This window comes from Drosophila tropicalis, unplaced genomic scaffold (genome assembly GCF_018151085.1).
Source record: "Drosophila tropicalis isolate 14030-0801.00 unplaced genomic scaffold, ASM1815108v1 contig_845, whole genome shotgun sequence".
In the NCBI taxonomy this organism is placed as follows: domain Eukaryota; kingdom Metazoa; phylum Arthropoda; class Insecta; order Diptera; family Drosophilidae; genus Drosophila; species Drosophila tropicalis.
In genome coordinates this window covers 7,035,668-7,061,714 of record NW_027173338.1, presented here as the reverse complement: position 1 = coordinate 7,061,714, position 26,047 = coordinate 7,035,668, and the positions used below count along the sequence as shown (strand labels likewise).

Here is a 26,047-nt window from a genome sequence, read left to right as displayed (position 1 = left end):
TTGCGGAAGTTTCAATTTGAGCATAAAAACGGTTTATAACATTTTGATGGAAACATTATCTATTCATTGATTTTCTAACAATCAAATGAAATTTCATACATTTATGGCCAATAGTCGTTTATAAAATGGCTATTATATTTTAACTTTAGACTTAAAAATTGATAAAAATATTTATTATGTGTTTTAACTTGAACGAAATTAATAATTGTCTGTAAAAATGTTTGACTAAAACTTCACTCGTTTTCAAGTTCAAGATTTTTTCAAATTAAATTATCGGCAAATATGAAACACAAATTATAATTTTGAAAGCTATAAAAGTAATTGTACTGTGCCATTATAAATCGAACTAAGCTTCTTTTTATTAGCTTAGAATTTAATCTGGAAAAAAAGAACCAAACCGAACAAAAATTCATTACATTTAACATTAATACATTTTAGCAAAGAGTAGAACATTTTATACATCCCAACATTTACAGAATGTAAATTTGAAGAGAAATTCAGAGCAAGAATAAAAGTCAAAGCCAAATGTCATCATTCCTGCCCTTTAGTCACAAAGCCCAGGACACGTCTCATTGGATTTATGACAACAAAATTGATATTAATGTAGCAAACTCGACGGCCACTTGCACAAATAGGCATATCCCATAGAGCCACCAAGGCTGGAAGTGCTGCGAACAGGAGTGGTGTGGATTGGATTGGTTTGGGATGGCACCAAAGTCAACTCTGAGTTTTGCATATGTGTAAAAGATCCTCTTTGTGTGCGAGTGTTGTAAACTGCGATTAATGTACATGGAGGAAAAAATGGTTCCCAATCTCTGCATCAGAAGACAAAAGGGGGGAAATATATATGACATAATGTAGGTCATGGATGGAATATCATTAAGAATGAAGAGAATGTTGTGCTGGTATATATAAAGTCTTCTCCTATGTAAAGTTCATATAGGCCAAGGAAAATAATATCGGGTTGGACAATTTAAGAATTGCGATGCCATTAGTTAGTAGTACTAACTATGTGTTTACAGAATTCAATAATTACCAAAGCGGAAAAAAGATGTATGAGAAAATTTATTTAATGATATATATTTTTTAAATAACACAAATAATTTGAAGATGAAGGTAAAGGTTTTTCAAAGAATAGACTTTGATTAACTGCAAAATTCTAATAAAATCCTTGAAATAAGCTGATTAGAATGCTATAAACTAATATGAAACTAATTAAAGAATATTAACTAGTATCTCAAACTAGAAAGCCAAAATAAAACTGCATGTAAATTTTCTTATAATTTAAGTGCACATTTGTAAACGGAAACGACATTATATTGAAGAACCTCATTAAACAGTCAGATGATTTTAAGTCAATCACTTATTAAACTGTAAAAGTTTTCCACACTAATTAAGAGGACCACACGTAAGCATTTCCCCTTCTTTACATCTTCCCCCCGCCATCCAAATAACCCTTCCCAACGACAATGTCTTAATCGGGGTTATAAATCTGGGCACGCATTTTAAAGAGTAAACAAAGTTGTGGGCTAGAAACGGCAACGGCAAATGGGTGAAGCTCATTAGAAATGCTAAAGACAAAGTCAAACAAACAGACGTAAATAGACAACAAACCGGGAGAGGGAAGCAGTCACAAGCGGGCCCCAAGAGGCTTATCGAAAACCATCTGACATGTAATGACCACAGACTTCCCTTGGGAACGAGGTGAGAGTAGGAGCTTCTCAGCTCTGTCTCCATCTTCTTTCGATGGGGCACCACCACCAACAGGTGCTGTCTGTTGCCACACGCGTGTCATAATTAAAACGCAATTAGCATAATTTTTGGAGCTTATCAAATCACATCACAAATGGCATTTTCAAGTATTTATGGCACAGACCACAGAAGGAATGATGGGGATGGGGAGGAAAAAAAGCATCTCTAAGTAATTTTATGACTTATGGGGCATTAGGAAAGGAAAGCCCCTGACCAACCAGACCAGACCAGACGATACCCGTGTGGACAGGCCAGAGAGAGTAAATGGTAATGAAAAATCATAAAAATGGGAATTATAGCAAGCGACGACATCCTCCGACTTGAACGAGTCGTCGATGTTGTTGTAAATTATGGCAAACGATAAAGAGAATGGTCAAAGTGCCTTGCCAGCCACAGAGAGTCGAGCAGGTAAAGTATGGATGGCACTCCATGGTCCATTCCATTTCGAATGGCGGCAACAAATCAAAAACGGCCAAAAACAAAATTTGTGGTAATTGAAATTTTATGTGGCCATTTTTGAGGTTGCTGCTGCCAATTGATGGCAGACACTGAGAAATATATGGGCATATAGAGATGCTGAGGGGCAATGGCAGCCAGACATTAAGTGGGGATTTTAGTCAGGTGCATTATCTGGATTCATTTGACTATAAAATATATAGAAGCCAAATGGATTATGAGAGACATCACAATGTTGTCTAATGACTGAACATGATAAGCAGAGAGCAGAGGGTCTTGGGAAAGTTTACGAGAGATTATAGTTAGCGCTTGATTTTTTTTTCCGGGGGCTACTAATTAGATCAGTTTGCTTTGACCCATATATTTAAATACAAACCAAAAACAAAGCCCATAAAACTACCTAACTACGCTTTCTATAGTTAAAGCCCAACGCTTTCCGGCTTCCTTTTATGTTGCCGTTTATCCAAACATCCGACACACGGCCAATGTATTTAGATTTCATATCAGAGAACCAAAAAAAAAAAAAAAAAACGAACAAACTCTACCAACATTGCTCTAATTTGACACAAATTTGACAAGCATATTGCACCGAAATGGAATATATACATATGCAGCACTTTTATATGTTTCCACTTTTATCTGTCAATTGTATTTTATAGCCCCTCCTTATTTTTTGGTTTCCTTATCAAGAAGATAGCATCAAAGCAGAGTACATAGAAAATTATTAAACTGTCAAACGATACTTGAAACTGTCAATAAAATGAAAATTTACAACTAAATTATGATTTAGGGGGGAGTTGGGGAAAGTGTTGGTGAAAATGTGTCAAGTAAATACAGTAAAAGAGCCCATCCACTTAATTGTTAAAGTAGGTACAAGTAAAAGTAATCGAGCTCGATTTTTAATTAGTAGTTATCAAATAGAATTCATAGGGGGGAACATCAGTTCCCTGTGGTAGTTTACTATTGTTCTCTTGTTGTCCTTCTTGAAAAATTTAATAACTTAAAAAGCCCAAAAAGTTCATTTGGAAATTTGGTATTTAGGAAATGTAGTCTATTTAAATGATAGATATAGGGACTTCAAATTATCCTCACAAAACTCAAGTAGATACATCAAATTTTGTTATCTTTACACTTCAGCTCTACTACATCATTCAAATTTATATTTCGCATACTTGTCACATTTTTACCCTGTACCTTGAATCAAGATATTTTAGGGTTTTGTCGTTAAATTAGACGAATGAGACAGCTAAGGTTTCCTTTACTAAATACTAAGTCTTATTTGTGAAATAAAATTGTAAGTACAGCTGTCTAAAAGGATTCTAAAATATAATACTGAACTTGCACAAATTCATTTAACTTCTGTCCATTCTTTTCTAAGTATTTCAACGACGTGTAATGTGTTAATCAATATTAATTTTCTGGTTTAATATAATACATTTTTAATAAAATCTTCAGTAATGTTAGACACCTCTACTTAAGACAAATTTAATTAGAATTTATAACAATTGTAAAAGATAAAGTTCATGTAATTTAATATTACAGTTCTTTCATTTATCTCGTAATATTTTATGGCGGTACCTAAAAGGTAAATGCATCAACACATCTATCAGCAGAATTATCTAAATTCTGGAGAAGAAGCAATTTGTTCTTTTTTTGTTGGTTATCAGTCATCGGTCTCATTGGTCTGTCTAATTGAAAACAATATAACCGAAATCGTTAACACATTGCCATGCCATAATTTGGGTCAATGGACTTGAAAAACAGAAAAAAAAACTCTGTTTAAATTTCTCTTGGGATCAGATTATGGCACAAGAATCGGAATCGGGAATGACTGCTATCAGTGGGCGACCCGTTGCCATCCTACCTTTCTTTCCCTCTCTCTCTCGTTTGTACAATACACATGCATATGTACATACATACATATAAGGGGTAAACAAAACATAGCTCCAATCATTCCAATCGTTTTGTTTACTTTCGATAAAGACCACAACGACTAAGGAAATTGACTCTATAATGGTTTCGGGGCCCCATCCATATCAAGTGCCACCTGAGTGTGAGTCAGGAGTCGCGAGTTTGGTTTTTATTCCATCTTATTCACTCTCTTTCCCTATCGCACTTACTGCGGCCAATGTGGCTCTTATATCAATTGCAGTTTGTTTAGGTTCGATTTCGTGTTTGGTTTGTTTATAAAACCGCATTCTCGTTTTTTACCTCCCCTCCCCCCCCATCATCGTTTTTGTACTCAGTCGATTTTATTTTATTATTGAGTTGGAACTGTTTAGCATTTATTTGCTCTGTTTGCCGCCGCCAGTTTGTCTGGAGGGAATGGCAACGGAGTTCAACCGAGAGGCGAAGGCTCTTCTTGTTGATTTTTTACGATTCACAAACACATTGCATTTGTGTTTATATAATTGGTTGTTTTTCAGCTCCGCCAAGAGCCAATTCTGATCGACAAATGGCCACATCAATGCCTATTGTAAACTGGCATAACAAATTCTATTAAATGGAATTGGAGTTCCAAATATTTTTGAAATAACTTACCTGCACGTCTTTGGAAAACATGTTATTGGTGTGTATAATGACAGCGCTAAAATTTCGAACGGTTTCAAATTCGAATGTTATTTCCACGGGACGTCCAACTAATGTATCATTACGCCAGCCAATCCATTCATAACCTGAACAAAAATACAAACAAAAAGTTGGTTAGTCTTAAAAAATGTAGGTTTAGGTTGTCCAAAGTTATTCTATCAAACATTTAAATACAGTAAAAGAGCCAAGTTCACAGTTTTTATTATAAAATTGGCGAAAATTTCATTAATATTCGAGCAATATTTTTATTTTGTTTAATTATTAATATTTTTATACACTTTTTATTTTCATCTTTCATTCTTGTGATACGCTATGAATTATTATTTTATTTTCGCTCGAGTCAACTTTAAAGATAATCGTCAAGGAATAAAAATGCCCACAAAATTTGCTTTTATATGACCGACAAAACACGCCCAGTTACTAAGTAAATTCTGAGCAATGTTCTCGTAAGTGCCTTCGCTTAGCGTTCATTATGTATGCCAAGCCAACTGGTTACAGAAGTTTATGTGACATTTATACCATGCCCAGACGGCAACAACTTGTAATGGGAACTGGGATTGGGCCTTGTCGACAACTCCCATTTACCTCTTGCAACTTTAGGTTCTCTTTTTATGTGACAATTACATAAACTGAACAAGCATAAAAAAAGGAACAACCTAGCGAAAAAATGAAATCATTGATCTTAGCCGCACTTACCTTTGCCAAATCCATTGATATCGGTACGAAAATTATCCTTGCCTTTGTGGCCATCGACCAATTGACCCAAACCATTTACATAACGATCGCCGTCTTCATGACCATCGTATGTCTTGTCGGAAAGATCAATTTCCATGCCACGTTGAACGCCCTTTGGAATGCTATACGAGACAATGCCCTCTGCAATGATAAACAGAAAGTCGGTAAAGTTAGATAATCAAAGGAATTAGCTATTTAGTGAATGGTTACTTGTAATTTGCTGTGCACTATGCACTCGATTTGTGCCTAATTATAAGCCTATTTTATGACCTGCCTGCGCATTACTTTGATGCGGTCTTAGCTGGCATCTCGACTCATGTTCAAATTACATAAAAATGCGCAAATTGTTGAGGCATAAAATGCGATAAATTCACTCGAAAATTGTATATTAAATAGTAGTCACCACATGCAACTGGGGCAAGGCTTGGCTTGGTCTTCAATAAAACAATAAAAGAAAATAACCAAGTTCTGCTTTATTTTTTGTTTCTTTTTGTTTTTGTTGCTACGTAACAAAGTCATCAAGGAAAAGACCAAACTGGTTGCACGCTTGATTGCATGCTTGCAGATAGTTTTTTTCTTTTCTTTATTGCGGGAATACCCTCTTTGCTTTATAAAGTGGGGGTATTATAATATTCTATGGCATTTAGTTGGTGTTTATTGAATTAAACAGTAGGTAACTAACTACCATTGAATAAGCTTGAACAAAAGTAAGTGAACCAAGTAACTATGTATGTTATATAATTGTGATAACAAGTTGGAATCTGTTGCTTTGTACATACATATGTACATAGTTGGAGAAAAATCAACAATGCATTGTGTTTGAATTTTGAATATTTATTAAATTAGTTGATCTTTTCATAAAGTTAGTAAGCTTTGTTTCTACCAATATAAATTCGAGTATTTCAAAATCTGGTCTGCTTTTATTTCTATAAACAGACATCAAAATACACCATTCTTTCATTAAATAGTTAACAAGTTTTTAAACAAAATATTTTATTAAAAGGGAAGTAAAACTTGCTAAATTTATAAGAGGTTTGCAGGGATACATATACTTTGAAGTACTTAAAAGTGACCTTTAATTCAAATTAAAGGTTTTTATAGTAAACACTTTTAACTCTTCAAACGAAGTTAATTAATCCACTTTGTATTTAGTGTACTTTATTCAACGAACACATCTAAGCGAGTATGAATTTACAAATACTTTCCAAATACATTCCATTCATTCATTCACAAAACACAAATAACGAGTATTTCAACAAAAATATGTCTACCTAATTGTCTTCAAACTAAATATGCAAGTGTGTGTTATCCTCTTCTAAATCAAGTGATGTACTTAAATGATTATATGACTATTTTCTAAATATTAATGGATTTTTCCTACTTCCTATCTTTTAACCAACTTGTAAAAATTCCGACAACCTTTCGCCATAAATAATGAAAGAGTAACCAAGCATCGCGTAATGATATCTTATAACGAAAAGACCAATGGTTGTTTACCAGCCAAAGGCACAGAACAAGTGCGACCACAAACTTCATGATAAAGATGATTGAGGGAGGAGTAGGAGAAACGGAACGGTGTGTAATATAATTCATGATCACAGGCACTTACCTTCCCAGATGCAGCCAACAATCTCGGCGCGCAGGCACACAGTGCGATCGTATTGACTGTAGGGATAGATGCGCACCTTGGAGGCGAAGATGCTGGGCTGCAGCACGTTCTCCACCTCGCTGTAGGTGTTTATATTGCCAGGCAGTATCTGCAAATAGGAAGAAAATGAGAGAAGCATAAAAACATTATAAATTGGCCCCGAAGCAGCATTCATTCGTATATGTATGTAAGTGTAGGTGGGAATTTTTTTTTTTCGAGAGTGCAAAAACAAAAGCGTTCAAATTGATTTTCCATTGGTTGAACGGTTTTTACATTGACTTGGCCAGACTTGGCTTGGGTTGGGTTGGGTATGCATTGAGACACCTACGCAATTTTCGCTCTTCGCACGTAAATTGTAAGGTTAAAAGATGCAATATCTTTTGTAAATATCTTTACCTGCGGCTACAGCGATTGTTATCGGCCTAGCTGGCCATGATTAATGTGTGAATCAAGAAGAATAATTTTTGTATCGAATTTCTTACCTCTTTGCCCTGTATACTCTTCCAGCGTATCCATTTCTCAAAGCCTGGTCTCCAATATTCCAGCACATAGGCTTCGGTATACTCCTGGCCCTGACCTTTGCCAAAGCGACCCTGAGTGCGTATGGCACTGACCAAATGCACCTGCAACAGATCAATTTGCAGGTATTCCTTAAGGCCACGTGAGACCATATGCTTGGGACACCAAGCACCGCCGTTGTTATCCACTTTGAGTCTGCAAGCAACACAAAAAAAAAAAGAGTTAAGTCTTGAGATTCAAATGGTCGTCAATTTAAAGATCCATGGATCTTATCTTAATTAAAATCGCCCAGATTCCATTAATGCTTCACAATTGAGGTGTGCCAAAGTCGTTTCATTTATATCGCTAGCAATTTATGAAGATTGTATTAGATATGCAATTCAATTGCAATAGATAACGAAATTCCAAATGAATATCCAGTTCAAGAAACTCGTTTGGTTTCCATTTTATAATTCTTTAAAAAATTTTGAAGAATGAAGTTATCTTTCTCTTTCCCTCTAGTCAGAAATGGAATTGAAACTTAAAACTTATCCTGTATTCCAACCAAATTCCTCATAAACGAGCTGCCCATCCCCCCAATTAAAAACATAATCTCCCTAGTAACTTGGTTCTTATAGACTTTTTGAAAACGAAATAATATTATTCCATAATGATAAACGTTTAACCATTTCATATATGGACATTTTATTACTCCTACTTCTTATGTTCAGATCGATTTCAGGTTGCTTTCATTATGTTTACTAATTTTAATTACAGAATATTCATTGCATTTTTTGCCAATTTTTTGTTGTATTTCAATTTTTCCATATTTTTTCATTGTTTAACAACTTGATTTATAAATATGAATATGTAATTAATTTAAATTTGCATTGATTGAGTGAAATGGTTCCGCCCTGTTCTTGTTTATAGCCAATTGATTTTTACTGTTGCCTATTTGTTTGTTAATTATTATTTCTTTTTTTTTTTTTTGTCTGCCATTTTTGGTTCGAACTTTCATTTGCCTCTGGGCGTTAATTAATTAATTAAATTTAACACACAATTTTTTTTCAAGTACATATTTTTTGTCTACCATTGTGATTGTAATTGAGCTGCATTTCGAGTGCTTCTGCGTTGGTTGTAATTAAATGTCGTTAACGCTGTGCAAAAAGAGTCGATAAAGTAGCATTCTTCGAACTCCAAAACAAAAAAGGGCGAACTGATTGGCTCTTATGTTCCAATTTCCGAAGTAAGTATTTACAAAGCATTATGTGTATTTCCACTCCAAGATTCTCCAAATATTTATCACCACCAAAATTGAGGCAATTCAGAGAAGAAGCTTTATAGAGAGGGAAGTGAAGTATTTCTTTTTTACTCTGTGGTTTCTTGAATGCATAATAAGAATAATTTAAATATAGATTTTCATAGAATTTGTTACTTCTTTAATTATATAAGCAAGCCAAGACTTAAGCCCAATTATTAAAAGGCATAATATCCTCCATAATAATTCTATTAAAATTCATTTTTTTAATATATTTTCACAAGAATACATTCCGATAAGCCGAAATCCAAATTTATTAATAGCAGGAATTTCTCGAATTCATCGACAAGTTGAGTTACATATCTTGTTTAAAAGGAAGAATATACGTTTTATATATACACGTTTTATATTGAGAAACTTCTAATTGACATATTTAGCACACCTTTCAGTTTTAAACTTTTTCGAATAGGTATTAAGCTTTTCATATGTATTTCTACATGGCAGTTTAAATTGCATCGATTATTTATCAACAATATTGAATCACTTTCAATATGTATACTTTTTTGTTTGCTTGTGTCAAGGCTATGTCAATTTGCATAATCATAATTGGCTGAATGACTTTTCAACATTTGAGCCCGATCGATTTATAAAATTGTTTTTACCATAACAGCTGGTGAAACACTCCTTTGTCGTCTCACTCGTCCGCTTTCTCTCTGTGTCGCTTTTCACTTTCAGTTTGAAAACAAATACAAGAAGGAAAAAGTTCAAAGTTGAAAAGCACACACGCACAGTTGCACAGCACACAAACGCACACACTCACACACACCATGTCATCATCAACATCGCGAAACAACCGAAAAACAAAGTTTACCAACTCTCGAAAACTCGAAAATGGCAAACAAACTCAAAAACTGCAACTGCATTGCGACATTTTCTTTTTTCCATGCCCCCTTTCAATGATAAAAGAAGGGGTTATGTGAGTGTGTGTGTGTGCGAGTATGTGTGACTGCCTCCCAAGTGTTCATATTCATATTTTATCTAGTTTCTAGTTGCCTCACATTAGACACATGTGCGAAGGAGATAGCAAGAGATGCAGAGTGCAGTAAATCATGCAATTTATTGACTCATGCTAAACTCATTTAAACAATTTGCACAGTTTGTTATAAACCAAAAAGGAAATCGTGTGTGTGTGTGTGCGTTTGTGTGTAGGGTAAAAAACTATACTCCAACAATTCCCTTGCAACTTAAGCGTAGCATATTTATGCATTTGTGCCACATGTTGCATGGAAAATATGTTTCTATTAGCTCACGTTGTTAACCTATTTGCCAAGTGGATATATTTATTATAGAATTGAAACACTAACCAATGCATACAATCAATACATTCATCATGATGATTTATTTTACTATTCATCGTACTCAAATGATATGAATTTAAAGCGTATATGTATATAGAAAGCTAACGAGACAATTCAAAATTTAAATCATATCACTGAGAAATTATAGGAAAGGATATGGTACTTTATAAGTGGATGGATAAGTCTTAGATTCGAAGACAAGCTATCAAATTGGAAGAGATACAAAAGGATCCCTTTTTTATATGGAGTTCAAAAACTTGGACAGAAAGTAAGAAGTACATAAGAAACGTTTCTTTATAAAACACATTACCATCAACTGATACATGACTGGTCTTTTCTGATATATGTAAGTAACAGTAGGTAGATACAAAGAAATGTACAATCCAACCTCAAAGCATCATCATTCTTGAAGTTATTCCACCCATGACCTACATTATGCCACTTGAAGCCATATATTTTCCAGCTTTTTGTCTTCCGATGCAGAGACTGTGCACCATTTTTCCCGCCATTTACATTAATCGCGGTTTACAACACTCGCACACAAAGAGGATCTTTTACACATATGCAAAACTCAGAGTTGACTTTGGTCCCATCCCAAACCAATCCAATCCACACCACTCCTGTTCGCAGCACTTCCAGCCTTGGTGGCTCTATGGGATATGCCTATTTGTGCAAGTGCCCGTCGAGTTTGCTACATTAATGTAGAAAGGCTGAGTCCACTGGACCAGAATAAAATATACACTTCACACCACTTTGCTTTTATGTATGTATCTTAGCTTATCATTTTTATTTAATTATTAACAAAAGAAAAAGAAACCATCTTATTGAACACTTTTAATTTCACGAGACCAACACAACCTCTCCGTCCAGCAACTCAAGCTCTTCTCCCTCCCTCTCCGATTCACCATCTATCGATATCTATCCTACTAATATCGTTATCGGCATTCCGATAACATTAGAGGTTCTCACGCAATCCTACATTCGGCCATTCTACAGGCTCATTCGTCCCGAATGATGGATTCCACATCTTCATGTACTCCGCTACGGTATTGGTCCTATTTGGGCCCTCACCATCCCCAATCTTCTCCACTGAGTATCTACCATGTCTCAACTTCCTAACAATTTTATACGGCCCTAGATAATTCTTCTTAAGCTTCAGCCCTGCTCCAAACTGGGTACGCTTTATAGCAACCATATCGCCCACTTCGTATTCTGTTTCGGACTTTCTAAACTTGTTATATGACTTACGATTTTCTTCCTGTATTTTTGCTATATTATCTTTTGCTAATCTACGAATTTCATCTTTCTCCCGTTGCAACTCTATAAGTAATTCTTCCTCTAACTGGGACTTTAACTCTTGATCATATGTCGTTCTCATTTCAATACCAGTCGAAATTTTAAAAGGCGAGATCTTAGTACTCCGTGGTGGCGAAGAGTTGATGAACTGTTGTACCCTGCCAACGTTTTTATACCAGGACTTGGGTTCCTCTGCACATAACTTGGTCAATAGCGTTGAAACAGTCCTATTAAGACGCTCGACTTGCCCATTTCCACGGGGTACTCCTGTAGCAATAAGTAAATGCTGAATCTTTTGCGAGGTACAGTATTCTTTAAACATGTTGGAAGTGAAAGCAGTTCCTCTGTCAGTTATAAAACGTTTCGGGTTCCCGAATACTTCCGATTGTCTCTGCAGACGATCAACAACTTCTTCAGATCCTGTGCTCTTAGTGGGATATAGCCAGACGAACTTGGAGAAAGCATCTACTATGACCAAAACATGGTTATACTGCTTTTTTGTCGATTCCATGGGGCCTATGTGATCTAGGTGAAACGTTGTCAATGGCTCATCACCTTTGTCGATGACATTTAAAAATCCTTCCTTCCTTCCATGCTTCTGTTCGCTCACAATGCACTCCACACACGATTTGATAACCACCTCAACTTTGCTGGCAACGTTTGGTATATAATAATCTTTTTCTAGGAGATCTATGGTCTTCTTAATTCCAAAATGCCCCTGGCGGTGCGCCATAGTTATGATTTCTCTCTCCATTGCCGACGGTATAACTATAAGTTCTTTAATCGGGTCTTTGTGTAAAATATCATACTGCAAATAAAAGTCGTCATATGTCCCGTTTTCCAATACCTTTCTAACCGCATTAATCCATTCATCCAAAAGCTGAGCCTGTTGTATCTTGTGTCTCAGAGAATTTTCGAGCAATAAGCAATGAATTCTGCTTAACGCATCCACGTGTTTCATTTTAGTTCCAGGTCGATGTTCGATCTCGAAGTCGAAATCTTGTAGAAATATCGCCCATCGAGCCACTCTTAAAGGCACTTCTTTTTTTTAATCGTCATTGCGAATGCATTACAATCTGTAACGATTTTTATCTTCTTCCCAAGCACGTAAACCCTCCACTTTGACAAAGCCTGAATTATGGCGAGTACTTCCAACTCATATGAGTGATACTTCTCCTCTGCTGGTGTAGTCTTACGACTCATGTACTCCACAGGATGGAAATTCTGGTCTTCAGAATCAAATTGTAGTAACATAGCGCCATAACCATACATACTAGCGTCACAGTGAACTTCGGTTATACCCATCGGATCAAACAAACGTAATACTGGCGGATTTGACAAACCTACTTTTAACTGCCTAACGGATGCAAGTGCTTCTTCATTCATCATGAATGGTACATCTTTTTTCATCATATTCGTCAACGGCCTAGCGATTGTTGCAAAGTCTTTCACGAATCGGCGAAAATACGAAGTAAGACCTAAGAACCTTTGTAAACCCTTTTTGTCTCTTGGGATTGGGTAACTTTCCACAGCCATAGTCTTTTCTCTGGACGGTTTAATAGTCGAATTTTCAATTATGTATCCTAGAAAATTGACTCGCCTTTGTAAAAATTGACATTTTTCCCATTTAATTTTCAGTCCTGAAGTCTCGGCTAGATTTAATACTCTTTTCAGCTTATTTAATCCATCTTCCTCATCATCTGATGGTATGATAATGTCATCCATGTACAAAATAACAATCCCTTCATCGATAAGTGGCCTTAAGACTGCAAATATGTATCTCATGAATACAGCTGGCGAATTGGTTATCCCAAATGGCACGAAATTAAACTCGAACTGGCCGTTTTGAGTAACAAACGATGTAAACTTCCGTGAGCTTTCGTCTACGGGAACGTGAAAGAATCCATTGCATAAATCGAGGGTTGTAAACACCTTTCCTCTCTGCAGTTTATGCAAAACGTCGTCAATTAATGCTGTCGGAAAATTGTCTTTTATTATTTTCTGATTCAGCTTCCTGTAATCACAGCATAATCTTTTCTTGCCATCTTTTTTTGAAACTAGCACCACAGGAGATGAATACTCGGAAAAGCTTTGACGAACGATTCCAGCCTCCATCCATTCCTTTATCTGCTGATTCACTATCACTTGATCCTGATATGGTAAACGTCTTGGCCTTTGAGAAATTGGAATATCATCTGTTACCACAATCTTCATTTCCACTGGCGATATAGTAGGCTTTACCGGTTTATATGACTTCAACATTTCTAATATATCTGATTTTATACCTTCGTCTAAATGGTTGAGATCAATTTCCAGTGCAGCGTCTTCATCCAAGGTCATTGTCATAATTCTCTCAAACGTTGTCTGCAATTCAGAAATGTTTGTCTTAGTTTGCACTTCTCGGCTTATTGGCTTTGGTATTTCGTCTTCTTTGTGGAACACGATTCGTTTTCTTCCAATAGTAACATTCAAGTTCTCCAGAACATCATTTCCGATCACTCCTTTATACAATGTGTCTTTATCTCGAACAACATGAAAGTCTATTTCTACAGCGTTGCCATCTAACTCTGTTTTGATCTTGAAAAATCCCAGTGTACGAATCTTTTTCCCTCCTACGCCAATTACCTCCTTGCATTCACGGTTTAAGTTAACCGGGTTTATTTCCTTATAAGTGCTCTCGCTAATGGTGGAAAGATCACTGCCCGAATCAAACAGAGCAGATAATACTCTATTGCCTATTGGAACGTCCTTAAAAGAACGATTAAACTTAAGTGTCATTTGTTGATAATTTGTATTATCCTTCTTAGTTTCTTTTGTGTTCCTTGCCTCACACTGATTAGCTTTGTGGCCCATCTGATTACATTTAAAACATTTGAAATCGTCTTTACAATTCTTAGCGACGTGATTCTTTCCTCCACATTTAAAGCATTTGAAATCCTCCAAAGTATTCCTCGATTGCAGCTTCTCAAATCGTGGTTTTGTTTTAGACTCTTGGTTGGAAGCATATTTCTCGTACATCGTTAGTTTCTCTCGTAATTCCTTCAAATCTCTCGCTTGGTAAAGAACGCTTTTATTCATTTTAGAGTCAGGGATACCCTCAATGATGTATTCGACAATGCTTTCCTCATCTAAGCTGCCTCTTTTGGCTATACTCTTCATTAGATAAAAGTACTCAACCAGACTCTCGTTGTATTTCTTCTTTCTACTCTCTAATTGCTTGTGAACTTCTTTTGCCGACAATTTAACAGTAAACTCATCCTGTAGCGCGCTCTTAAGTCCACCCCAACTTGTTAGACCCTCTTGACTATTTACGAACAACTTAGCCGCTCCTGTCAACAGCTGTCTACCATAGATAAATTTCTGAAGATCATTCCATTGTACTGTTACAGCAGTACCCTCAAAGTCTGAAAGCCATTCTAATACATCCTTTTTGTTGCTCCCATCAAACTCTGTCAACGAATCACGAATATCTTTTAAGGTGAACGCCATTGTCACTTCTCTCTCAACTTCTTCAACTTCGCCTTGAATACTGGTATTAGCTTCTGAATATAAGGATTGCTCGTTCGTGTCTAAATCAAAATATGAAATTAATCTCTCTCTTAATTCAGGTTTGTTGCCTTTTACACTTAAATTCAGCTCTTTTAACTTTTCTTTTAACCCTGCGACGGTCAGTTCGGTGATCTCGTTATACAACATGTGTAAAAATATTGATTACAAAATAATTTAAATTAGTGTTTAAATTAGATGTTAGTTTATATGATTACAAATATTCTAATTCCTCTTTGTTGAATTTTTCTTTCTTACTTATTTTCCAAAACTCGTAGTTCGTCTTTTCTTATTTCTCTTTCTCTAATTCGAAAATTTTAAATCTTATTTTCCAAAATTTTAAATCTTATTTTCCAAAATTTTAAATCTTATTTTCCAAAATTTTAAATCTTTCTTTTCTTATTTTCAAAATTTTAAATCCTCTTTTCTTATTTTAAAAATTGTAATTCATTGTTCTCTTATTTCACAACTTTTAGATCATCTTTTCTTTTTCCAAAATTTTAAATCTTCTTTTCTTATTTTTAAAAATTGTAATTCATTGTTCTCTTATTTCACAACTTTTAAATCTTCTTTTCTTATTTTTAAAAATTGTAATTCATTGTTCTCTTATTTCAAAACTTTTAACTATTGTTAGTATTAAAATAAATGTACTTGCGATGTAGCCCTGGTTATTTTACGTCTATGTTGTCCGTTTCTCGTGATCTTCTTTACGCAGTTGTCTTCTTACGCGTAGTTTTCCTTACGCAGTTGTCTTCTTACGTGTTGTTTTCCTTACGCAGTTGTCTTCTTACGTGTTGTCTTCTTTACGTCTTAGCTTCTTCTCACTCACACACACACAATGTTGGATGGATGATGCCTTCTGACTGTGCATGTAGTGGTGAATCGGGTCGTCTCGTCTTGATCTGGTACTCCTCGTATTAGCAGCCACTCTCCGAGTCCGATCTCTGCTCCAGGTTACTTCTTGGCTTGCCTGAATGATTGGATAGCGCCGAATCCAAGCAAGTTCAATTTTTCTCCTCGTTTTGTCCCTCTCTGAACAAATTTTTGTCGTCTTTCGTCTTTTGATGCTCTTCGTGTTCGTCTCTGAACAAATTTTCGTCTTTGGGAAGTTGTTCGTCTTTCAAATATTTTCGTCTTTGTTCTTGCTTTTCCTCATTTTGTTCCTCTCTGAACAAAATTGTCGTCTTTTAAGCGTTACTCATCTTTTCATCTTTGTTGTTATTTCTCATGTGTTCGTCTCTTTTCTTGTCGGTGGTGAAATTAAAGCACGCATTTTATTTTGTCTCGCTTGCTCTCATGTTTCCTTATGTTGGCGTCACTCTTGCAATTACGCGCGATTTCTTCATAAAGTTTTCTCTCTCACTCGCTCTTTGTTACAATCCCGGTTGAGCCCCCAAAATGTAGAAAGGCTGAGTCCACTGGACCAGAATAAAATATACACTTCACACCACTTTGCTTTTATGTATGTATCTTAGCTTATCATTTTTATTTAATTATTAACAAAAGAAAAAGAAACCATCTTATTGAACACTTTTAATTTCACGAGACCAACACAACCTCTCCGTCCAGCAACTCAAGCTCTTCTCCCTCCCTCTCCGATTCACCATCTATCGATATCTATCCTACTAATATCGTTATCGGCATTCCGATAACATTAGAGGTTCTCACGCAATCCTACATTAATATCAATTTTGTTGTCATAAATCCAATGAGACGTGTCCTGGGCTCTGCGGCTAGAGGCAAGGATGATGACATTTGCTGTTGACTTTTACTTTTGCTCTCAATTTCTGTTCACCGTAAATACCCTGGAATTGTGTTTATAATGGGTTTGATGATTCAAAATCTTTTAATTATTCGTTTTTAATCAAGAATCGCTAGAAATGGTTCAGCTTATATATTTTGAAAAATTTAATGTTTTTCAATTTTCAATTATGAAACTTAAAAAGACTTTTGGTTTATTTCAACTGTATAATTGGTCTGTGTCTATTGAAGGTTTGCTTGAATCAGTTGTTTAGCAACCTCAGGATTAAATATATACTACTAATAGTAAAAAAGAAAACTTTGAAAAACTCCAATGAATTATTTACATATGTATTTTAAGAAAACTAATGTACATTAATGTATTTTTCCGTATTTTTCGGAATATTCTGATTCAAACTAAGGGGTATTTAGACATTTCAAATGGTATCTAACAATGTTGGCTTTCTGTTGGTACGTTTGGTTGGTTTTTCTGGTTTTTCCGTTTTGTTGTTTTTCTGTTTGCCATCTCTCACGGCTGCAGCTGTTTATTACCGTTAACATATGGGTCACCTGGGAGCGCACTTTAGCATAATTTGCATGACACATACAAGCAAGCAGGCGAAAAAGATGAAAAAACTGAAATAAAATATACTAGAAGATGAAAATGTTTTCTCAATGCGCATTTAAATTGGGCAAATAATGGACGACAACGACGGTGACAACGATAAGAAAGAGGAGAATGATGATGCTATTGAGAAGGGAAGAAGTGTCTTGTATGAGCGCCTAAAAGCATGTTCCATTTATATAATGCTGCAACTAACCAAAAACTAGATCATTTTACATTGAATATTTTGTTGTAGCCAGGCTTTCATTAGGTTCGTTTACGTTTTGAGCACTAACGAGGCAACAAAATCCAGAGTGCTCTTTCCTAGTTATTTTTGGGTTGCGTTCGGTTTTATATATATATTTTTTTTTTTTTTGGTTGTTTTGTACCTTACTCGTACAGTTATATAATACCTAAAGGAAGAAGAAGAAGCAGAACTATTTTACGTTAGCAAAATGCCGTGCAAATTTCGTTAACGTTTTCGTTTTTGTGTTAGTTTTCTTAGCTGCGGTTTCGTTTTACAGCAAATTGTTGCATACTTTCCAGAGCCATTTGCCTAGCATAGTTGCTGTTATGGTCGCTCGGATGGACGGTTGCTTGGTTGGTGAGAGTCGTTCGGTCAGTAGAGAAAATGCAACAACCATGATAGCACCTAGTTGGGTTTCCTTTTTGGTATTTTTTTTGTTTGCTTTTCTTTTTGCTTTTTATTATTTTTGCTTTCTTATTTAGGCAAAGCTACTGAAATATGCCATAAAAAAAACAAGGGAAGGCAAAAAGGACTATCGCATAACTGCAGCACACACAGTAACTAAGGTTTTTCAAGCCCGGAACCTTAACCACATTCAACTAAGTGGCCGTAATGTTGCATTTTCACACACATTCCCAGCACACAAATACTCACACACACACACGCACATATGCTATGCCATGCTAACTGGGTCTCCAGCTGAAATTAGAACCAACACAGATACAAATACATTTATGGGAAACTGGGTTCACGTTCCGTTTCTGCCCCTTTACACCACATCTTTACACTATGTGGACCTGGTTCTCTGCGTTCTGCGGTATAATGGCAAAGTTCTCCTCGTTTTTAATATAAATTCATGTCGCTTTCACTCCTATGTATGTATATGGGTGTATGGGTATGTGTTTTTTGTGGCCTTACATACATTTATTTAGATAATTATGAAAATATATGTATGTTTGTAGGTCTGCTCCATAAAAATATATGCTTATATGTGTCTGTTTGAATGGAGTTTGGAGTCATATGGCACGTACTTAAAGTACGAATGCCATATTGGGAATTGGCAGGAATGGAACACCGAATTGCAAGCACTGAGAATTTCAAATTTAAATTGGTTTAGTTAAAGGCAAGTCCTTAGAGAATGCAGCGTTAGTTATCCTTATTATATGTATATAGTTTAAAAATTAAAGAAATGAAGTGAAATTCTTCTAAAATTCTTAAGAATCTTTTCATTACAGCGTTTCTCACAACTTTGTACTTTATATTAAATCATATATAAGGTCCACCAATATAAGAAACCCCAACAGAAAAATACGAAAATATTTCCAGTGAAAACCACTTCCACGTAAAGGAAAAAAGAGATTTTTTCCAAAATCTCTTTAAGTCATCTTGCCAAATACTTATCTAAGAATTCTTAAGAGCCAAGATGCCCATTTTAGCAAATAACCTTTCCAGAAATAGACCTAGGACATAACAAGATATATGAACCCTTTTTTTTTGTTCTCAGTCCTTCTTTCATAAATTTTCCTTTGAATACAAAAAGATTCGGTTTCCACTTGTTTTCGTTTTGTGGAGAAAACTTTTTCAGTTGAATTGTAAAAGGGAATTTAGTAGTGACTTGTTAAACCATTTGAATCTTATTGTCCGCAGTATCTTTATATGAAATCCTTTTTGTCAATTCCCATTTGGTAGTCTTTTGCATTGTGAATTCATTGTCCTCGACATATTGTAGGCTAATTTTCATTTCTATGCAGTGAAAACATTTCTGGTTGCCTTCTGCATTACTTATTTAGAAACTCTCAGACAATAATGGATGGGCAGTCCCTTCACTTCTTTCCAGTTATACTTGTGTTTATTTGCTTTTTCTTTATGCAGAAATCTAATTTGCATATGTTTTTTACTCAATTGACTATGTTTACTCTGTTTGCACAATGCAAACATTCTTGTGTAAGGTAAATCCTTTTTTTTAGGGGCTCTTTATTAAATTCGCATTTTGATGAGTTTGAGATTTAGCAAAAATTTAAGTAAAATTTCAAGCGCCTAACAATATGCTACAGTTTATAGACAAGAAGTTAAGCTGATTTCCGGTGACGAAGGAAAAATAGACAAATGAAAGGGTTGCTTGCGTGTGTGTGTGGTTGTCTGTATGGTACCCCTAGGCAACTTAACTTTTGCTTTTGGGACACAAACTTAAGCGGCTTAAATTTTTCATGAAGTCTTTTCATACAACATATGTTTCAACCGAGAGTATAGTCAGTGTAGTGAAGGAAAAGCTTGTCTATTTAATAGCTCGAAAATAAGAAGGGTTTACATTCGACTACCTTCTCGGGCAGCCATTGTTTTGCTTACTTATTTCACCTGATATGGCAAATTATTGGCATTGGGCCATACGTGAGAGTGGTGGTAAGATGCTTAAGGACTTCATTTCATTTTTACTCTCCCTCTTTGCTGTATTTATTTTTCATTTAATTTCCAATTTTTGTTCATTTTCTTTTTTGTTTTTGCACCATTCCTTTCAACATTTTTAATGGCACTTGATGCAATTAAAATGCCAAGGCAACAGTTCTTACTCAGCCCCGCCGGCTCGTAAGCTACTAAAAATTATTTTTTACGATTGTCATAAAGACGTCAACGTTCTCGATTTGCCCCTTACCCTACTCTACCCTACCCCGTCGCTGCCAACCGATAGCTGTGTATTACCCTTCTCTCTGTTGGCCATATCTGCATCCCTCCGCTGATGCTTTTAACAAAAACAATGAGCCTTGCCTCTTCTTTGTTTCTAGCGCCAAAGCTACGTCGAGTTTTTAATTAAAAATTCGTTGTTTTTTTTTTTTTTTTCTTTACACATTTTTTGTTTTAACTTGGTTTGGTTTTCTCGTCTTTTTTTTTGCCAAAATATTTTGCTTAGCTTGAAGTGAAGCCAATCCTTTAACAAATTAATTTTTAGCCTCAAAATGAACGGCAGCTGACTTTAATTGCCAGTTGCCACCTACCTACCAAAGTATAAAGTATGCCTTTTAAGTCCAACATAATGGCATAAAAATAGAAATGAATTCGACATTCTCAAAGACTGAGGGCATAATGATATGCAAAGTAAGTGAGAACCATAACTAAAATTCATACATGTAAATGAGCAGGAAAATGTGTCTATAAGAATTCATCTGACAAGCATGGCAAAGTGTGTTAAGGTTTTCATTTGCAGACTAAGCGAGTATCATTCAAATGCCTAATCTTTTAACTTTAAAATATTAATATTAAATAAAATATCAAAACTGGGTATCAATAGGCGATTGAGGTCAATAAATCTTACTAATTTATTAAATTTTTAATCGAGAAAATATATAAAATTTTGTCATTAACTTAATTGTGCCTTGTGACGTGCTCTTTTGTAGGCGATAAAAGTTTCTTTGTAAAATTGAAATATGTTGGTGACATTATCTAGATTTTGTTGTATTCCTTTTTAAAATTTTATATATTTGGGTTTATTATTGTTTGCCCCAGCAGTTACTCTAGTTTACCCATTGTTATTGTGTTGGGCATAATCCCTTTGAGCTGATAAGAATTTAGATTTATTTGGAATTGATTGACACATACGAAACGAATGTTAATGAAGCAAGTAAGTCGACTCGTCGACTTGGGTATACCAACCACCCGGTGAAACAAATATTTCAAATTTCGAAAACCAAATGTATGTCTATTAAATTGTTTTTACATGTTTCATAGTATGTGCGATCTCGCTCACTCTACGAACACACGAGCACTCTAGCGCCGCCACTAGCCAACGGCCAATTCTGGCCTTGTGGACCGCTTAGTAAAATACGTAATAGATAAGAATCATCAGACTGCCGAATTTGATGGCGATAGTGAAAAAACTACAGGAGGAAATCGGTTTTTTCTAAATTATGGAGGCGGAAGTGGGCGTAGCATAATATGAAAATATATATACTCTTCGCGCATACTAAGCCAGTATACATACTAAGTTTGGTGACTTTAGCTTTGTTTGTTTTTGATAAAATCAGTTTTGTTTAATTTGCGGGGGCGGAAGTGGGCGTGGCAAAATTTTTAAATAGCCAGTTTCTGCGCGTCTATTAAACTAGTCTGCATACCAAATTTGGTGGCTCTAGCTCTTATAGTCTCCGAGATCTGCGTGTTCATACGGACGGACAGACGGACATAGCTAGATCGATCCTGATCAAGAATAGGTATATATACTTTATAGGGTCGCAGAAGCTTCCTTCTGCCTGTTACATACATTTTGGCGACTTTAATATACCATTTCACCCTATGGGTGTATGGTATAAAAATACATTCAAACACATACGAAACAAATTTTGAAAGCTTAAGCGTAAATTTTGCAATATGTTGCGTGGTTGACTTAAAAAATATATAAAACAATATTTTTTTGTTCAAAGATAGACATTAAGAGTGCTCATATTATTATTATTATTTCAATTTATTAATGAAAGTTATCTAAAGATCAAATTTCAAAATGATCCGAGTTCGAAATATAGTAAAATTGAGATTTTATAATCTTAAATATACCATACTGATACTAATTTATAATTCGTTGACTTTTCAAGCAACCTTCGTTTCTGAGTGAGCTGCTGAAACACCACAGTTTACGATAAGTTGGTTTGGGCTGCCCCAGCTAAAGACTTGAAACTTTCTATTAATTTCAAGCAGACTTTAGTATAGTTTTGACTCTCTCTCTACAAAATGGTATTTAAAATAAATTATATATATTTTTGCTTGTTTTTGGCAACGGGAATATGCGAAACGGATGTTAATAATATTAGAGATGATTACTGCTATAATTATTGTAGCAATTTCTGCAATAAGAGCAACGGGAGAACATGCATTAAAAGTGAAAACATTGTAACCACTGACAAATACCAAATGAAACTTTCAACTAATGAGATATCTATATTGTGGACTACGAATCATGTTCATGTGAAATATCATAAAGTGTTAAATTTGGCCCACAATAAAGTCCAAATTGGAAGACTTCGAATAAAATATTCTGCAAAAGATAAAACAAAGCTAATAGGACACTGTGCTCATTCGATTGACTATATGAATGCTCTTAACGTACATAAAATCGATGAATTTTATGACGAATGTTCTACAGTTAGTATTCATGAGTATGACGTGGTTGCTAATCGTGGACCGACCAAAGCTTTCTTATCTGCAGATGCTGAAGAAAACAATTCAAAAATTTTTAAAAGTTACTTATTGCGTAGCATGGCAGACCTAACTGAAATCAATTTTGGCTCAAATGGAACGTTAAAGCTTCAGCCGAATATATTTGAGAGTAACACCCAAATAGAGAGAATTGTGTTTAATAATTTAACTATAGAAAATCTCAATACCAAGACCTTTGAGGCCTTGACAAACATAAACGAGTTATTTTTCTGGAATTGCACTTTAAAGAACTTCGATTTTTTCAGGTTGGTATTGTTGATTGTAAAATACATAATTTTTCTAATACATTATTATCTCCTATACTTTCAGTTCCCAAACTCTTCAAAACCATTTGAAGTTTTTACAGTTTTTCAGTAGTTTTGAAGAGCTTGATTTCAAATATTTTGAAGATTATAAAAAGCTTCGTAAGATCAAAACACATTATGTGCATTTACCAAAAATAACTGCCAATATAACTGCCTTTATCTGTGAATATGATGGCAATGAGACATGTTATTTCAACCTTGGAGTTAATGGAAAACGTTGTCCGACAAACTGCCAATGTTCAGTTAACAATGATCCGGAATTCTTTAGTGTAAATTGCAATGAAAGCGGACGATCAGAACTTTCAGATATCCCATTACCCATCACAGGTCCAACAGTTTTACATTTCGAAAATAATTATTTAAGAGAATTGCCCAATGACGGGACCGAGGCATATAAAAATATACAGGAACTCTATTTGGCTAATAATTATCTAAAAAGTTTAAGTCTGAAGCAGTTGCCACCTAATCTCACAGTGTTGGATATTAGAAACAATCGATTGACGACTCTTGACGACGACATAATGCAGTTCGTAACAAATCTAAAGGTGATACAAATCTTTGGCAATCCTTGGCACTGTGGTTGTAAATTTGGAAATTTTCTTGACTACCTCGAGAGAAAAAATTACACAGAATACATGGCGGCTCTAAGACTCTGCAGTGGCCAAGAATATTGTCCTGATTACTGCAAATGCTGCAAAGATGATGAGAGCCATAGATTCATTATAAATTGCTCGAATAGTGGACTCAATAAAATACCTCAGATACCGATAACTAGAAATACAAGTTTGCGGTTTGAAAATAATAATCTTACCTATTTGAATACATCCATTAAGGGCGTCAATAACCTCACAGAACTACATCTTAGGAACAATTCATTACAAATTATAAGCAGTGTTCCCGCCAATATTACGTTTCTTGATCTAAGAGATAATATGTTAACGGAAATATATGATGAACCCAGAGAAACTATAAGTAATAGAACAAATATAACAAATTTGGCTGTGTTCCTATCGGGTAACCCATGGATTTGTGATAAACCACAATTCCGAAAATTTGCCATTATACGTGGCATTCAGGACCGACATTTAATGAACTGCTACACAGTGACTCCATGGTATGTGCCCATATTCTTATTCATCTCCATAATGTTAAATGTCATCTTTTGGACACGATGCTATTGGATAAATACAAAACCTTCATGCCTAAGGAAGAAGTATAAGAAACAGGATGTAGAACTTAAATCGATTGTTATGTCAAATTTCAGCATCCACTCGGATTAATATATTCTCAATGTTTAATTTAAAAGCTAAAATAAAAATATAATGATTGTATTTATCATAAAGGGGGAAAAAGTTTCAAAAGTTGGCCAAAATTGAAAAGATTTTAAGAAGGGTATGCACAAAAAAGTTTCCTTAGGTAGAAGTGTTTTATATGTATGTGAAAATGAAAGTCAAAAGCTCTAAATAAAAGTTTTGATGGAATAAATACGCACAGATTACAATATAGCCAGATCAAATTAATTTCCAAATTTATTTCAAAATAGAAAGTTATTCGCTGTAAAACTCAAATTTGTTTTTCCGAAATATTTGTTAACTACTACAACGAACAAAATAAAATTTATCGTAATTCACTAATTCAATTTGCTTAAATCATTTGCTGCCATTTCCATTATAATTTCCACATGGGCAACCTTTTTGGTTGCTGAAAGAGATTACGAGGTGGTGCTGTTTGCTGAACAGGAGATTCTTGCTGATCCTTGGTTTTTTGTTCAGTTTTGTTCTTGACACTAGCAATTTCATTCAGATTTCTCAACTGCAAAGGAAACCAGTTAGCCATGTGGTAACAAATAAAAAATACCTTTTATTACATATCCATTTTTATACTCATCAATATCGTGAACAATTCCATTGACATTGGCCAAATCAATCATCACTTTTCTGGCGATTTCATTTAACTTTAATTGGAAAACTTAGCATTACGAATTTTCTTCATTAGATTTATTAATTACTTACTTTTCTATATTTTCTTAGCAAACGCATTGATGCAATTGACATTAATATGACAACAATGGCCAGAATCCATATTTTTGGTTCACTAAATTGCAAAACCACCCAACAAGCCGATTGCCATTTATAGCAATATGGTGACATTTTTATACGAGTATCAAGAGGCAACATTTTGGTTGTTTTTAAAAAACAAAATTACACAGATATAAATATCTTTTGTGGATAATGAAAATGTGTAACTGCCGAATACTTAAGCGATTGAAATACAAGTGAAAACTTGATCGACCTTGAATTCATATAAATCAACTCACTTTCTCTTTTTCAAAGACTACTAATCAGATATTTTTACATTTGGTTCCTTGGACTACTTTTTCCGATATAATTTACATGACTGCAAATAGAAAAAGCCTTCTATGTACATACATATGTCCTTTGGCACCAGTCACCTAGTTACTCTAAAAGTGGGGCTCCAACGTTTCCCTGCCGTCAGCTAACAAAGTCAACAATTTCAAAAATATATGACAAACCATTAAAACAAAAGTCACGCGCAACCCTCGTGCCTCTTATATCAACTCCTTCCCATCACCCAAACAATAACATACAACAAGGGAAAAAGGGAACATCTTGGCGCAGCGCCTTTACTCAATTCCATTCTTCTTCGCTCCTCGGCGCCCATCGTTGTCACAAAAAGATGACTTTGTCACAGTTATTGCGCCCTGACAATAATGACTTAAGAAAGTGCCATAGAAGACTACTAGCAGAAGAAGACGCAAGAACAATAACAAAACAAAAAAAAAAAAAAATGGAATA

At 35.0% G+C, this 26,047-nt stretch overlaps 1 protein-coding gene and 1 long non-coding RNA gene across 2 annotated transcripts in view; both read right to left on the bottom strand.

The window, feature by feature from the left end:
* Ddr (discoidin domain-containing receptor 2) overlaps positions 1 to 26,047 on the bottom strand; it is a 169,526-nt gene that overhangs the window by 72,861 nt on the left and 70,618 nt on the right. The window contains exons 5-8 of the mRNA XM_068294642.1: positions 7,663 to 7,894; positions 7,142 to 7,289; positions 5,494 to 5,673; positions 4,750 to 4,883 (exon numbers count right to left, since the gene is read on the bottom strand). Of these exons, the coding sequence (XP_068150743.1) occupies positions 4,750 to 4,883; positions 5,494 to 5,673; positions 7,142 to 7,289; positions 7,663 to 7,894 (694 nt within the window). The remainder of the gene's footprint in view (positions 1 to 4,749; positions 4,884 to 5,493; positions 5,674 to 7,141; positions 7,290 to 7,662; positions 7,895 to 26,047) is intronic.
* On the bottom strand, positions 24,727 to 25,490 carry LOC137580559 (uncharacterized). The gene is made up of 3 exons (XR_011033019.1): positions 25,244 to 25,490; positions 25,099 to 25,185; positions 24,727 to 25,043 (listed from the first exon to the last, which is right to left on the bottom strand). It is a non-coding gene; the product is annotated as an uncharacterized lncRNA (long non-coding RNA).